General features: G+C 37.0%; 2 protein-coding genes across 3 annotated transcripts in view; one reads left to right on the top strand and one right to left on the bottom strand.

Moving 5' to 3' along the window:
• Positions 1-18409, bottom strand: part of Arp8 (Actin-related protein 8) — a 125459-nt gene that overhangs the window by 37668 nt on the left and 69382 nt on the right. The window lies entirely within an intron of this gene.
• LOC136853981 (uncharacterized) overlaps positions 9080-18409 on the top strand; it is a 45064-nt gene continuing 35734 nt past the window's right edge. Inside the window, exon 1 of the mRNA XM_067129904.1 lies at positions 9080-10023. Within this exon, the coding sequence (XP_066986005.1) occupies positions 9819-10023 (205 nt within the window). The 5' untranslated portion in view covers positions 9080-9818. The remainder of the gene's footprint in view (positions 10024-18409) is intronic.

The following is an 18409-nucleotide window of genomic DNA, read 5'->3' as shown; positions in this document are numbered from 1 at the left end:
ACCAAGCCGTTTAAGAGGATATGACTATCACCCTTTCAATGAATTCAGTGCCACGATGTTAAAACGCCACATAGTAGCCGCAAGGCAAGAAGAGAAAGAAAAATGTAATACCTATAATTGGTTAAAGGGGGCACAGACAGCTCAGTAATACGTGGTTAAAAGGGGCAGACAGGATATTAATACCTGGATAAAAGGGACAGTCACTACAGTAATACCAGGATAAAAGGGATAGACAGCCCAGTAATACCTGGTTAAAGGTGACAAACAGTACAGTAATACCTGGTTAAAGGTGTCAGACAGCAAAGTAATACTTGGATAAAAGGGACAGTCACCTTAGTAATCCCTAGATAAAAGGGACAGTCACCTTAGTAATACCTGGATAAAAGGGACAGTCACCTAAGTAATACCTAGATAAAAGGTACAGCCACCACAGTAATACCTGGATAAAAGGGGCAGTCACCACAGTAATACCTAGATAAAAGGGACAGTTACCACAATAATACCTGGATAAAAGGAACTGACAGAACAGTAACACCTGGATACAAAGGACAGTCACCACAGTAATACCTAGATAAAAGGGACAGATAGCAAAGTACTGTCTGGTTAAAGCTGATAAACAGTACAGTAATACCTGGTTAAAGGTATCAGACAGCACAGTAATACCTAGATAAAAAGGACAGACAACACAGTAATACCTAGATAAAAAGGACAGACAACACAGTAATACCTGGTTAAAGGTGTTAGAAAGCACAGTAATACCTGGATAAAAGGAACAGTCGCCACAGTAATTTCTGCATAAAAGGGACGGTCGCCACAGTAATACCTGGATTACAGGGACAGACAACACACCAAGGCCTGGATAAAAGTGACAGTCACCACAGTAATTTCTGGTTAAAAGGGACAGTCACCACAGTAATTTGTGGATAAAAGGGACAGTCACCACAGTGATTTTTGGATAAAAGGGATATTCATCACAGTAATACTTGGATAAAAGGGACAGTAACCACAGTAATTTCTGGATAAAAGGGACAGTCACCACAGCAATACCTGGATAAATTAGTAGAGTTTATTTAGTTACTAAGTCTAAGGGCAGAACCAGCCCACTTTCAGGGAGCCCTTCCCACCTCCACCCCCTTCGGCGCTAGTGATGTCTTACCCAAACAGTACCCTTGTCTAGATAGTAAGTCATATGTATACCAAGTTTAGTTGAAATTGCTCAATGCATTTCAGAGTTATGCTGGAACATACACACACATACATATATACATCCATATATGTGTATATATAATAAATAAAGATAAAATCCACGAAGGAAACGGAAACACTGGATTCAGTTATACATATGTGTGTATATATATATATACAATATATATTATATATATATATATATATATATATATATATATATATATATATATATATATATATATATATATACATATACACATAACAATGGATCCACCAGCAGGGAAGCCCCAACTACACATCAGTAAGGACACCAAAGCCAAAACACGGAACAGCATTTTACACAACTTTTTGGGACATGTTTCGAGTAGTAATCTCACTCGTTATCAACCTACAAATTAAAATGATAGTGACATTACAATTCTTATAATAAAATTCATAATCCAGCAAAATTACTATAAAAATGATATAAATACGTTTAAAAGACGGCTAATCAAAATAAATAAATGAACACAAAATAAAAATACAAATCTTAAGTCACAAACACGGAAGGAAAAGGCACAACAAATGCACAAGTCAATATACAAACCAGAAAAACGCAGGCTAAAAACACAAAAGTGAGGTTACATTACAGCCACATTTCTAGCCAAAGAAGGCTTTATCTTGATGGAGTATAGAACTTCTAAAATGTCGAGGTCTGTAGCAAACTGAGCAGTGGTTACAACAGAAAAATCATCAACATGTAAAAGTTGACCAGTCTCCTCGATGTGTTCTCTAATGGCACTGTAACTGGGCCTTGAAAGATAATTGCCTGTACGATATGGCTTACCGAGGTGTTCAAACCAACTCATCCAAGCTGATCTGGTAGTTTTCCCAACGCAAGTGGCACCACAACCGCTACACTGCCATTTATAGACTGGACCGAAGTCTTGTTGGTATAAGGTCTTTCATTTTAAAGAAATTACCTAACTTACTTTGCAAAGTGAAATATATTTTGATATCTAGCTGAGGGTAACCAATGGACAAAATATAAATTAATTGCTTTTTAAATTGTAACTATGAGTTCCAGTAAAGGTTAAAGGTAAATAAATAAACAGGTTTCTTTACGTTAGTGGTAGTTTCGGGTTGTTTGTTTATATATAATTTCGAAAGTTGTTTATCAATATATGTATTCACGTAATTCAACGGACAGCCATTGGTTTTTAAGTGACCTTCTTAATGCACATTCAAAAAGTTAGAACAAATTTTATATGCTCTGGTTACTACCATCAATATCAAATTCATCTTATATTTCAAAGGTGTAGCTGACTGAAATTTAGACATAAGACCCGTTAAAGTACGCTTTCTAAAGACTGACGCGCGAAGTTTATTATTCTGATTGAAATTTAGACATAAGATCCGTTAAAGTACGCTTTCTAAAGACTGAAGCGTGAAATTTATTATTACGATTTTTTACATGAATATTTAGAAAAGCAAGCGTTTTATTATCTTCGATTTCACAGGTAAATTCTATATTAATATGCTTACTATTAAGGTACTCCAAAAAACGAGGAATCTGGTCACGACTCTTAAAAATTAAGAAGGTATCATCAACATACCTCCTGTACAGTAAGGACTTAATATCTAAAGAACAATCGTCTAACCATCTTTTCTCCATAAAACAAATAAATGCATTTGCCAAAGATGGTCCTATACTGGATCCCATGAGTATACCTTAAATGACTCCTTTCATTTTATTAACTGCCTAAGAAACTGTAATTTTAATAATTGTGTTATAGCTTAATTTGACGTGAAGTCTCTGTTTATCCAAATTCCACTGCATGAGACGATTGACATTTGACTTAATGAGCTGTTTAAAAATAATGATACTGTCAGTGGGCTTAACAGGTCGCAGTTAAAGGAACTTTTAGTCGTAGCTACCAAAGAATGTTGCGTTTTGTTTAAAGCCCTGTCCACAATAGCGGGCTCTGCCCGACGGGCAAACACTGCTTCCATAACCCGTTCCACTATACTGACCGACCCAGAGCCGTACCAAAGAACCATCACGGTGGGGGTGGGTTAATGCTAAAGCTAAGTACAATTTCCCTGCTCTCGACGGGGAAATAAAATACACCAGACTCGGCATTGACTTATACCTCTCTTGACAGCTCAGTGGGCAGAACGTCGACTGGAGTCGCTGGATAAGTATCTGTGTCGTGGGTTCGAGACTCGGCAGTACCAGTCCATTTATCACTTATAAATTCCCCTTCGGTGATAATTCCCCATCGGGGATATTCAAGAGGTAGCGTGAATTTGATATTAAGAGACATTTGTAGCTTCATGATTGTATATAAATCACGGTGTGATAAAAAATTTCATAAAAAGAGCTGCATGTTCCAAACGTACCAAAGAACTATCATGGTGGAGGTGGATTAATGCCGAAGCTAAGTACAATTTCACCGCTGTCGACGGGTAAATAAAGTACACCAGACTCGGCATTGACTTATACCTCTCTTGATAGCTCAGTGGGTAGAACTTCGACTGGAGTCGCTGGATAAGTATGTGTCGTGGGTTCGAGACTCGGCAGCACCAGTCAATTTATCACTTATAAGTTCCCCTTCGGTGATAATTCCCCATCGGGGATATTCCCGAGGTAGCGTGAATTTGATATTAAGCGACATTTGTAGCTTCATGATTGTATATAAATCACGGTGATAAAAAATTTCATATATATATATACACACATTTCACCATTAAGCCGTCTCCCCTAGCTTAGGGTGGCTCCAGAAAGAAAATGATAGCAATGTCATATTCATACTTAAACTGCTGTGGCCTACATAAGCCAAGTGTGCAGTAAAGCTTCACGACATGGCCGCTTCCTACTCCTAAACAGAAGGCTCTTCACCAGCAAGTCAAACCCCAACACACACCCACTCACCCCGATTTTGCATGCATTCCTCACGCTCCACGGATATTGAGTCTTTTGCTTTCTATTACCTCTTTCACCCATCTATTCAACCTTTTCTAGATCTTCCCCTTCTTCGCCACCGCTTCTGGGTGACACGCCATTTCGACCTCTCTGTCACAGCCCGTTCTTTCACATAACAGAACTCCAAAATACTTCACCTCCCCTTTCACCTACAAAGACCTTCTTACCAGTTCTACGCATCTCGACATTTCCAACCCTATCAATCCCTCTAACGGCGCATACTAGGAAAACACCCACATCTAATTGCTTTTAGGAAAGTTCGCAGTTTTTTTTAAGCACCCAGCTACTGTCCTTTCTTCGCATATTGTTTTGCAGCTAACCTCATCTCTCATCCTACTATCTACCGAAACACTGATTTACAAATACTTGAACGATCCAGTTGTTCTCCTTTTTCCACTCTTCATATTAGTGTTCATAACTTGAGTTATGCTTGCACTTACTCCTAACGTCCTCCTCTTGGAAAAACTTTCAACCTGCCTTTTACTAGTTCTTCCGTCCCACCTCCCTATCCACAGACAACACTATCATCTGCCATCATCAACCATTCCATACCCCATTCGCACATTTTCTCATTCCACACCTTCGTACCTGCATCTACTGTCCTTTCTCGGACTTCTCGCATCACTCCATAAAGATATCGCACAGCCACAGTGACTGTTGTAAAACGCACTTGTCTCAGGCCCACGTTTGTACCTATTACTCCTGAGTTTGCATGATGTAACATACGCATTACTTCATCGAAAAACTTATAAATGCTCTCATCAATTTATCTTCCTTACGAGCAAAAACTTGAAACATCCCGCATAGTCTCTCTATTAAGTCTATCGTAAGCTTTTTCTATAAAAAATATATGTACACATATATACTATATATGAAGATGTGTATATATTTATATATGGATATGTATTACACGCATATATACATACATATTTATATATATATATATATATATATATATATATATATATATATATATAAATATATTTATATATATATGCATATGTATTTATACATAACTGATATATATATAATATATATATATATATATATATATATATATATATATATATATATATATATATATATATATATATATACATATACATACAGTGTGTGTGAAATCAATCCAGTGAAAGGTCTGAAGTGAAACGCAAAAGTTTAGTATACTGCGACTGTCTCGTCCTCCACCGGACCTTGACGAGGACAATTTTTTTAGGAAGAGCTTTGCAGCGCAGCGTGCAGACAAAAAACTGCAATCGTTAAAAGGAATTCAGCAAACGACGGCCAAAACGCACAAGACGAGGCAGAAGGGGGTTCGGCTATATGAAATATCAAAGGACATGCTGGCAACGTCTTTAAATGATAGATATACAGGCAAAATTTTAATGTAATTAAACAAAGCCATGCACAAATAAAAATACACATAAATAAAAACACATTAATAAACAGTCAGTAAATATACAAATGCATAAAAAAGCACACGCAAAAAAACTAGATATCAGCAATGATCAGCTCTGCACGTCCATTTTGTGACACTTTCGAAATATCCAACGAAATTTCTATCGCCGTTATTAGGGAGATTGCCAGGCACCCATCTGATTAATTCATTAGACGTATCCGAAAAATGAAGAGTCGCCACGATCAAGCCCGACTCCCGATTCGGAAGTTTGTTGTCTGTTCATTTGCTAAAATGCCTTTTGAATCCACATTAGAATCTCTCAAAAATAAATAGACTGGATTTACCAATAACAGTCAGTAAATTTTTGCATTTAATTATACTGTGTATTTGCAAATGTACCTTCCTTTTTAATGGAAAACTCTCTATTTAAAGGTCTGGTATGGCAATGGGTGATTCCTCATTACCTGTTTTCTCAAATTTACATATGAAGTTCTTTGCAAAAATCTTATTTCTAAGATTATTCAAATACCTCTACAATGGTTTCGGTATGAAGACGATGTGCCTAAACACGTATATGAAAATCACCTCTTGGAGAAATTGACTGAACAAGTCCTGTATTCTTTTGTGTGTTCCTGAGAACATTACGCGTCAGTCCTTTCTCCTGGATGACGAAGGACAGAAAGTTAGCAAAATAAGCATATTTTGGATATTCGCTGCAAGACAAGACATGAAAAAACGGACAGGAGGTAAGAATGACCTAAGACAGTCTTTCCTTGCCTTATGTCATTGGTTTCGAGTCTGTCACATCAGTGTTGAAAGTATTCACCAAAATAGCAACATTGCCTATAACATCCCATGAATGGACCATCATTCATTGTATCTGGGCCGGACAAGTAAGGAATTACGGTCAGAATAAACAACATAACCATTCAATTAGAACTGAGTAAAAGGATAATGTTGTTTCTGTGCACATAAACAAAACATCACATAGGATTTCTTGGTCCCAAAGTAGCACAATTAAAACTGTAAATATTCTGTGTTGGAAAATGTCCTTCAACCAGCAACTACCATAGATTAAGAACATTAATTCAGGTCTATCACTGCTGAACCAGCTCTGCACAAGATGTTCGACGGAGATTCGAAAGGTAGATAAAGAATTTCGATAATCCGTAGTAATGTCCTTTGCCTAACATTCCTTTATCCGCAACTGAAAATTTAATCCAGAAGTAGCGACCTTTGTGTGCATAAAAAGTTACTCTTTGTAAAACCAAGTCTTCTTTCGAATCTTTTGTTTTCCACTTGATGCAGTTTGTTTGAGAATGCCTTAGATTAAAGGCAAGAGTTCTTGCACTCCGTTGCTTCACTTTTCTTTCCCATGATAGAAGTTATACATATACACACACATACTGTATGTATGTGTGTGTATATATATATATATATATATATATATATATATATATATATATATATATATATATATATATATATGATTACAATAACTTTTGTACGTGATTCATTTATCACATTACCGCAGGTGAAAAATAAGAGGCAAGGTGTAGGTCCTGACCGGTTTCGACTTTATTTCCAGGCCATTCGCCAATGGCTTGGAAATAAAGTTGAAACCGGTCAGGACCTACACCACCATCTTTTATTTTTCACCTGTGGTAATGTGATATATATATATATATATATATATATATATATATATATATATATATATATATATATATATATATATATATATATATATATATATATATATGATTTTGTGTCGACTATACTTACGTGACTTTTGATAGCTGAATGGTCACCGTCGACTGTTTATTATTGTTTCTAAACCAAAGACCCAGGTTCGAATCCTGGCTGGGGCAGAAGTACTTACGAATTATAATTCCCTTTGAGTGTAAGTTATTACCTAGGCATATTAAACTCAATATTAAATTATATTTATTCTTTAATGTTTGTGTGTTCGCTCACACACACACACACACTATATATATATATATATATATATATATATATATATATATATATATATATGTGTGTGTGTGTGTGTGTGTGTGTGTGTGTGTGTGTGTGTGTAAAGGTAAATGGGGTAGAGATGAATGTGTAAATTATATGTTAGAATATGTAAAGTAAGAGTGGTTGGTTTGGTGTAAAAGTGGGTGTGAGGAAAAAAGTTTTTTATTTCTCAATTCTCATTTTAATACCCTTACAGTAATGAGACACTTCATTTCGGCATATGCCGCATAAAAATACAAACAACTTATGACGAGATGGGTAAATTTGCATATGAGAAAGTGGAAAAAAAAAACAACTGCTATTCACATCATGAAAGGAAATTTAAACGATCTCATTAGTGCAATTATGGTAAAATTGTCGATAACCTTAAACCTTTCATCACCCAAAGGCAAGGCTGGAAAGTTATCCTGTTTCAAACGTCTTAACAGGACACGCTTGGAGGCTATCTCAGTTGTGCTAAAAATGTCCTGACTGACGTAATTTCACGGAGTCGGTCAAGGCAGAACACGAGGGAACGCCAAGTACAAGGTCGTCTGTCATGTGGACAGAAGAGCACGATGAGTTGGAAAAAATGCTTGTCATTTATGAATGTTGAGAAGAGGGAGTAGAAGAAGACCTACAGCAGAAAGGAACTGAATAAATAGGTCAGAGGAGACAACACAACGGAAGGGACTTATACCCAGGAAGCCAAGGTTTGTGGTCCAGCAGGGTAGCCATGAATGGACCATACTGCATGGTGGGTTCGACAACTCACTGATAAGTCGACTGAGTTGGTAAATGCTGCGGCTCATGCCGCGCAACGGTAATTTTTGCCGAAGTGGTGCATTCTTCATTCGGCCGTTCACAAATTTGTAGTGATCTTTGCCACCTTCTCTTCAATGAAAACGTTAATCATTAATATACATGCATACAGCTCTTATATATATATATATATATATATATATATATATATATATATATATATATATATATATATATATATATATATATATATATATATTATATATATTCATATAAACATGTATATCATATAATTTTCACGTTTACTTAAAAACAACATATGCTAACCTGCCTTTCTTTGTCAGTAATATAATCATATAGGTATGCCATGCCACCCAGAAATGCAAGGCAGTGGCCACTGCACTCTCTCTCTCTCTCTGTATATATATATATATATATATATATATATATATATATATATATATATATATATATATACAGAGAGAGAGAGAGAAGAAACAGTAAGCCACCTTGTCTTCCTGGGTGGCATGGCATACCCATATGATTATATTGCCGACAAAGAAAGGCAGGTTAGAATATGCTGTTCTTAATTTAACGTGAAAAATTATATTATATATACATATATACATATATAAGCTATATACATATGTATGTATGTACAGTATATTAATGATTAGCGTTTTCAATGAAGAGAAAATTGTGTGTGTGTGCCGTGAGTTGGCGTGCATTATTCTCTTACTGTCCGCTCCAAAATCCTAACACGTAACATAACCGTTATGTGTGACATGTCGTTCTGTTGTTCTCACTGTGAAAAGTCGGACTGAAGCAACGTAGGAGGAGCCTCGTTAGCAGGAAATAATTTGTTGAGCGACGTAGGAAGCCACACGACGCGCTAATAAACACCAGCCTCGTAGTGCTATAATATCAGCCAATCACGGATCGCGACACGTGTGTCCTGATGGCGTCAGGCCCCATCCTGGCGATATCCTCCGCATCACCAGACTGTAGGATTCGTATTCGGTGGCCACACACTAAGCACGTCACATGTGAAGTAAGAGTAGCTATCAGTTCATGGGAAACGCGTAAGCGCCATACGAAAACAGAAGTAGGCTACCACATGACTGCTTGTTGCTTCACGGCCCGATTTTTGTAGCAAGTTACTCTTATGCAATCTATCGAAAAATCACACTAAATGAATACTGCTATAAAATAATACTTTGACCGACTGATACGAGAACATTCCAAGCTTTTCCATAGCACAAACAGCATACCCGTCTACTGTTCGTGGCGCTGTTCACCGGCTTGCCTAAGGTCGATAACACCATATTTACCGTTATACTCTCTCTCTCTCCCTCCACGCACACAAGAATAAGCGAGGTCGCAAGTGAACAGCACTAATCAAAAGTTCCTTTCAGACCTATAATTTTCTACTGCAGAACAAATCGAAGATCCTTAGTAGCAGACATTTCTGAGGTTTCGCAGGGGAACCTGAACGAAAGTGAAATGCGCAATACTCGAGTGACTAGTCACGCAGACAGTAGCCATGAAGGAGCTGCTTTTTCAGAATCCTCGAAAGGAAGAAGCAAAACTTTAGCACGGACGGGACACAACTCCATTTCCGTTTGGGTACGGAATCTTCTCGCGTTTTTCTCCCTAGTTGAACAAATCACTTCAGCGACATCAGACACGGAACACCTCTTCAAAGCAGGTAAGACACAGAAAAGTTTTAATTTGCTAGTGTTTTTCAGTGTGATACTTATTATTCATAAGTAGATTAATATTCGAGCTTCTTGCCTACCCAAAAGAACAGATGGTAATAATAATAATAATAATAATAATTCTTTTCATGTTTCAAACATCGATGGATTACCATTATTCCATAACTGCACGATCCTTCAAGCACAAGCTTAACTTTCCAGTGTCAAACATCTTGGTCACGTGTTACTATTTTAAGAAAAAATAGCATCAGAAGGCTAAATGAAAAAAAAAAAAAAGATAAAACCGAAATCATACACGTATCGCAAGATACGATGCAGTCAACATTTCATCACTTTTGCTATTAATTTCACGAACAGCAAAGAACAAGTAAAAACTGCACCGGATTTTCTTCGGCGCAATGGATTTTTCTGTACAGCGTATAATGCTGTATGAAATTCTCAGCTACGGCCCATGAAACTCTCAGCCGCGGCCCATGAAACTTTCAGCCACGGCCCGGTGGTGGCTGGGTTGTTGGCACCTATAGCGGTCCCAGACGCACGCTCATGGCTAACTTTACCTTAAATAAAATAAAAACTACTGAGGCTAGACGGCTGCAATCTGGCATGATTGAAGATTGAAGGGTGGATGATCAACATACCAATTTGCAGCCCCCTAGCCTCATGAGTTTTTTTAGATCTACGGCCAGACAGAAAAAGTGCGGACAGACAGACAAATAGCCACCTCAATCTTTGACAGAAAAGTAAAAGCCTGCATAGGCCAGCTAATATCGCAGGCATAAACTTGACCAGCTCTCTGATACATTAACCTGATAATGCGTCTTGTATTACAGATTACTGAATGATTAACTTTATATATGCCTCAACAAACAAAATGATGCTGATAGTTGGATTAACAGATCAAATATGTCTTGCGTCAAGTTACCGAAAGTCACTGACGTCCTCTTACCAAAACCTTTACATAACTAGACATCAGGATTAAACGTGACATGGGAACAATTATGAGAAAGCATCAGCGGTCAAGAAGTCAAATAACGACCTTTTAAAAGCTATGTAAAGAGATCGAAATGTGTCGCCAGAGGCTAATTTCAACAACAAATACAGTATCGTTAGCATCAAACAGTTTAACTAAACCACCGAGTTAACATTAAACAGTTTAACTACGCCACAGAGTCAACAATCTCATTTCTTTCTGTGGCGGCCTAAACGGTTTGTTGTCATCGTTTCCCGCACACATCTATATGAAATACCATCACACATACATTCAATCGCGTGAAAGAAGAAAACGCGTACAGGTATAGTAGAGGGTGAATACGGTGGGCATGAGAGAAAGGAAAGATAATAAAAAAGCAAAATATCTAAAAAGACAAAGGATACATCTGAGCATGTATTTTAAAATGAAAATACTGCAGGGAAGTCAATGCAAACAGAACATTGTCAAACAAATGAATCCTACAATGAAAGACGCAGAGAGATTCTCTCTGAAAAGAATATTATTCTGTTTGTGGAGCGAGCATTCTGTCAAATGGGAAGGACAGAAGGGAGGTAGATCGGAAAGATGCAATGGTGAAAGTGTTTCAAGTGAACTCAAGAATTCTCATAAAAACGATCAATAAGCAGCAATTAGGAGCTGTTAGATTTACAAATATGCTATGAAAATGTGATTAATTGGCTGACCAGGGTGTGTAAGCTATGGGTTAGAATAACTGTTATTTTGCTTAAAAATAAAAGTGAAGGTGGCAACTAAAGTTCTTAGGGGTATAAATCACTCATTATATTAAGGAAGGTTTAAGGTTGGAATATGATTGAAGAAGTAAAAAATAGCAAAAGAACACTGTTTGTACATGCAACGAAGAAGATCTCTGTATCAAAAGCTGATTACTAAGCAGTCATGCATGATGTTTGAAAATGAAGGGAAAAGCTGTTTGACATATATTATATGAATCTGAGAACAAGACAGTCATACAGGTGTAACAAGAAAAGGCGCTAAGGATTTATTGTGTAGTAGGTACTGAAGGTTTTCGTACGGAGAGTGGAATTGGAGTTGGAATAATGTGAGTGTGTCTGGTTTGGTGTGAAAGTGGCTCTTAGGTTTGGGTGTGTCATGTCCCCGTGGCTATTTAACATCTTTATGCGTGACGTGGCGCAAGAAGTCAGTGAAAAAGCATTAGATGCAAGCGCATAAGTCTTAGTCATGAACGGAGGGTGGACTGGCGTTTACATTATGATACAATGCAAAATAAGGATAATAAAGAGAAACTGTAAAATACTGAAAGTGTCTGTAAAAATATACATCTGAAAGTGAAAATGAACAAGAGTAAAATTAAAAGGATGAACGAAAACCAGAAAGATGGAGCCAAAACTGAGTTGTCTGAAGGGATTGTTCAGCCAACTGTCCTTTGATGTTAGGAAACATTGTTAATATAACAGCATATGGGGGGTAGGAAGGGTTGAAAAGGAGAATTTTTAAATCTGCAGGAAATTTGGTAGAAGGGTTAGTTTTAAAAGTTTTTGATGACGTGGAGGAAATGGGGTTGATGGAAATAATAATTTGGTGGTGCTGGGAGAAAAGTAGACGAGAAGACCCCAGAAGTGTTGTACAGATGACTTGTACAAAATGTTGGGAGCGAAGGGCCTCAGTATCCAGGAAGAGTGAGAATTCTGACCCAACAGAGGCGAATGTACAGTATGTGTTGGGTGACTTGACGTGAAGCTGATTACCTCGCTGGTTAGGTATATATGGTAGCTAATGTGGCAGTTATCTCCATAATGGTTTCATCAACGGTTCAGCGTTTAGAACATGAATGTGGCACTGATCATTGTTTGGTTTTGTTTCTAGAGTCAAACTATGTTGAAGGAAATGGTTTAAAGTTGAAAAAAACGTATTCAGTATCTATATCTACCCAGTTTTATTATTTAACTTGTAACAAGGTAATAAAATCTGATGCCGAGAAAATAAGCTCTAGAATCTTTCTCGTTTACACAACAAAGTTACTTATTCTGTGAACCAAATGTGTCAGCAGCCAGACAGTTGGATTCCGGAAGAGTATGCTTGCACTGAAATCACCTACAGACAGTATTGATTGTGATAATGAAATTATATTTTGCATATCAAAGGCATTGCGATTAAAGTTATGTTGTTTGTACCCATCATTACTAGTTATCATACTTCTGCCTGGCACATGCAGTGGTAGAGCAGAAAACTGTAATGTTGAGCTCTGAATCACTATTTTATAATAAATGATTTTAAGGAGGTAATTTGCGGTTGCCGTTCTTCGGATTGTTTCGTGTGCTAAGAGGCTAACTGGTAATTTTTTTCAGTGCTTCTCACAATGTTATACTGTTGCAAACACAATCACAGTATTATATCTATCTATGAATTATGTCATTCGCATGTATAGGACTCAATTTTAATTCCGTAAATTTCACTGAGAAATTGAAATTTTAGGTTAGGGGTTGTTAATCCTTTTTGATTTTTGAGTACATGTTTTTTAGTCTTCGGTAGATATTTTGCATATTTTGCTCTAGCATTTTCTTCGTTACTTTTCAAACATTTATCTTTTTTTTCTAATGAAAATTTACAAGTCCTTTTTTCTCTTGTATTTGATGCTCTGATTCTGGTCTATTTGCTGGGCTACCATTCTGTCCATCGATTCCTTCGGTGGAGCACAGGAACTTCTTACTTTAGTCCCAATCCTGTTTCTCTTAATAACCGAACTTATCCTACCTTGTAATATTTCTATCTCTGTATTATCCATGTATGCATTCTTTAGTCCAGGAATGATGACTAACCAAACCTGACGCACTTTGTGGATCCTTAGTTCATTCAAGTAGTGTGGTCACATGAATGGCAATACAACCACTCAAGGTCACTAGCTTTTTTTTCCGTATGACTACATTTCGATGAGATGTGGCAACGGGCTGCAAACACAAACTTGATTTGCGTTAGTTCTACACATTTTGCTTATTTTCTTTATTTCGGATGTTTAAATGTTCAAGTCTTGTATGGTCTCATATCTTTAAGGGAATTTGCAATTACCGTTCGTTATCTTTATATGTCAATAAAGCAAATGTCCACTGAATTTTGTTCACTCTCCGCTTACTATTTTGCGTCAAAGTTGAACACTTACATGATGATTTTTATTAGTCATTAATGTTACCTTGATTATCCGAATGATATTCTTTTAGATGATCATACCCAGTTATAACAGCAATAACTTCGTATTTATTTTCGCTCCCTAATGTGGTATAGTTTAGTTTTGTCAGACCACTGAGCTGATTAACAGCTCTTCTAGGGCTGGCCCGAAGGATTACTTACTTTACGTGGCTAAGAACCAATTGGTTACTTAGCAACGGGACCTACAGCTTATTGTGGAATCCGAACCACATTATAGCGAGAAATGAATTTCTATTACCAGAAATAAATTCCTCTAACTCTTCATCAGCCGGCCAGGGGAATTGAACTCCGGCCCATCGAGTAACAGTCCGAAGCTCAACCGACTCGGCCAACAAGGGCTTCGCTCCCTAAAATGGAGGTAAGGGAGTCAGGGGTGAAACTGGCATCTCAGTTGTGCTAATTCAAGGGAGGAGTTTACAGAATTACCCATGTCATGCAACAGTCATCCGTGTTTGGGTTTAGTCTATACATCATGGAATGCAGGTTCTTGCAACTTCTCCAGGTTTTTCACAAGTATGCCAATAGATAATAACTGAAGAGAGGAGAAACACCCGTTACGGGCAACTCTGAGATAATATGCCAGTCTATGCAAATAACCAAGTACTTCTGCAGAGAGAAATTTTCACTTCATTCAACCACTTCTGTTATCCAAATTTTAAGGATGAGGTGGTATGCCATCCAACTTTAGTCTCCTACCTGTTTCAAGAGTGATTGAGGCCATAATAAAGTCCATACAAATCTCGCCATTTCAATGTCAACTGTAATAACACACGAGGAGAAAGGCTGAACAGAAAAAAGGAGAAAGGGCTAGGAATTTTGAAACGAGCAACCACATTATTCAGAGTATAAAAATTCACATTCTGGTATTTACTCCTCGAAGATTCCGGTAACGTCCCGTCATCCTCAGAAAAAAATTGCCTTCTTGAGGTCCTCAAAACTTAGCAGCTGTTACTCAAAACTATCACAAAACAAATGCTCTTCACCATTCACGAAGTATTCTATGGTTTTCAAGTCATATAATTACACAGTAAAGTAATCATATGTAATACTACATGTTTCATTCTATTCTGAATTATCAAGTTCCAACAGCTGATGTGACATCAAAACATGAATCGGCACATTAAAAGAGGCCCATTTGCTACTAATTTGGCTAACTCGTTTGCATCATCATTTTCAAGACCTTCATATGCCGAAGACCTCTTATCTGTATCATCATTTTCAAGACCTTCATATACTGAAGACCTAAAAACAGTATCGTAAAACTTCCTGTCCTATCAAACAATCCTTTCCTTTCTGGGCTTCTTTTAAATATTCTCCAGATGTGATAATCCAATGTGCATAGGTTTTGACGAAAAACGAAAACCAAGGAAATGCAGTTTCTTAGAAGGGTTCTCCGGCTTGGATGGGGGGAGGAGGGGGTTGGCAGGTCCTTCTTATAGCAGGATGGAAACCTAAAAGTCACTCTTGATTCAACCAAAGAAGGGCTATCAAGGTTACTCTGAAGTTTTCTGGAAGCCATCACTATGTCTAGGATTTTCTTGATTACTGCAACTGAAGGAATGCCTAAGCCTGCGTACTGTTCCTTGGGTTAAAAAATTCAACCACATCCACGAGATCTTCATGATTACCACAGTCTTGGTCACGACAGGGTTGGATTGACTACTCTGAGGACAGAACGAGATCTGCCCTCCTGGAGCACTCTTTTGAAGTATTGTTTTCACGTTACAAATCATGGGACAACAATCACTTTGTGTTCCTTGTCTACGTGAGAATACCTACAGGCACATGGCATGAGCTTTCTGGCTTCAAGTTCCTTGCTGTCTTAACGATTTAAGTAACTGATATTGTATTGTTAAACATCACTCCTCCCATCCTACCTGAAATGTGCTGTTCAAAAGCTTGAATACACTCAAGTTTCTATGAAAACCTTCGTCCCACGGAGCTGCTAGATTCAAGCTTCTTGAAAGCCCGATAAATGGGCTTCTCAGCCCCATCTGGAGACAGTTGAAAAAGAGCAAACTTTTGGGGCAGGAAACTTTAAGGCTATAATGCAGATAATAATAAAACTTTTATCTGCAACTGCAAAGTGCTAATTCTGAATTGGCAGAAATGGATGATCTTTGTAGAGAGACCATGTGACTTGTGAGAATTTGTTCACACCAAAGCTTTCAGTGTTGAACTCCAAGCCGAGACACAAAGCCATTACAGTCAATTTTAAGACTGATGCTTTCCAGCAGGCCTGTGAGACTAAGTCCTGGCTTAAATGAAGGAGCTTCTCCAGATGGTGATGAAGGATCTCTGGGCTTGACATCAATACCAGTCAGTCGTTTACATATTTTCTCGAGCCAATTTTGACCCATGTGCCCAGATTGTTACTGGCTGTAGCTGTAATTACAACGAAAACATGCAGAGTGGTGGCAACTCCAAAACAAAGGCTCTAGAACTGAGACAAGGCAACTTCGTAGCCCATCTCAAACAGGGGACCTTCCTGGAATTTGGGAGCATAAGATCACAAACATACATTTTTAGACTATCAATGCTAAATTATCTCACAGTGTATAAGCTAGATGTAAAAACATTCTTTTTTTCTAGAAATCTCCTAGAATCTACATTAATACAACTATTAAAGGAAAATGTTAATTTATGCCTAGATCTATATACTCTTGACCCTATTCTGCACAAGATATTTGATGATTTAAAAGAGAATTGCTAATCCTTTGTAATGGCCTTTGCCTTGACTTGTTTTATCCAAGTACCTTTGTTTATCCTGGAAAGCTGTTCCACACCTGAGGAGCTATTTCCAATGTAATGAATATTTTTTGCAAGCAAATATTTATATGCCTCTTTAATCTCGGCATTGTTAAAAAAACTTCTTTGTAATCCTTTGTTCCAATTCGTGTAGTTTTCTTGAAAATATCTTATACTGCACTCTAATGCTTCACTTTCCTCGAGGCCACAAATTTCTGACTCGCATCAAAAATGAACCCAGGTCTTTCAATTGAAAGACCAGACTGCTGCCAACCAGGCCACACAAGTCATAGAAAAAGTTGGAACCTAATTACCACTGTACCTAAGGCTTCACCTGGGCAGGCTAACTGTCTTGCATACCAACGTGTTTTCCCCCAACTTCCCGACTCAGAAGTGCCCCAATTGACAGCATTTCATTCGAATTATCCTTTCTGAGTGAATATGATAGAAATAATCAACACACACACAATCACGTGGTATTTCTGTTCCACATGTGATTATGTGTTGATTATATATATATATATGTATAGATAGATAGATAGATAGATAGGTAGACAGATAGATAGATACACACATACATACATATATACAAAATATATGTATATATAATATATATACTACATACAGACAGACAGGAACACACACTTTTACATATATATGTATATATATATATATATATATATATATATATATATATATATATATATATATATATATATATATATATATATATATATATATATATATATATATATATATATATATATATATAGAGAGAGAGAGAGAGAGAGAGAGAGAGAGAGAGAGAGAGAGAGAGAGAGAAACCTTATACATAAAAAGAACAGCCTTCTATAAATTTACAATCTGAAAAATTATTTGTTTTACCTACGATAAAAAGTCTTTGCAACGAAACCCACACCGATGATGACCGTTCCTTGTTCTTTTGAAATTTCGGTCAACGCTATATTAATGGCACTGCTTCATCCTGGTCATCAATGTTTTCAATTCGGTTTACCACTCCTGATAATCACATTTTGCCTATCTAATTAATCACCTTGTTATCCTTGGCCAGCAGACTTATTTGTGTGTGTGTGTGTATATATAATACATGTAAGTATACACATATATATACATAATACACACACACACATATATATATATATTGTACAAAAAAATATTAAGCCACAAATATCCCTTATTGCCTGATCCACTTTACCTTAGGAATAACTTAAACCAACAGGGTATTATAAATGATAAGTTCATCTGCACTCGGGACTTCACGTGTCCTGTTGTAAAGAAATTGATATTTTTGGTAGACGATGGTCACTCATAACCTTTAACTGTTTAATTCCTTAGTACATGTGTCTGACCCATCTGAACAGTGTATTTTATTGAGTGAAGGTAAAAGTAATGGTGCCTGATAAAAAGTGAAGAAATTGGTACCAAGGTACTGT

Source organism: Macrobrachium rosenbergii, chromosome 28 (assembly GCF_040412425.1).
Source record: "Macrobrachium rosenbergii isolate ZJJX-2024 chromosome 28, ASM4041242v1, whole genome shotgun sequence".
Lineage (NCBI taxonomy): Eukaryota > Metazoa > Arthropoda > Malacostraca > Decapoda > Palaemonidae > Macrobrachium > Macrobrachium rosenbergii.
Note: the sequence above shows the minus strand (reverse complement) of the source record. Positions and strands in the feature narration are given on the sequence as shown.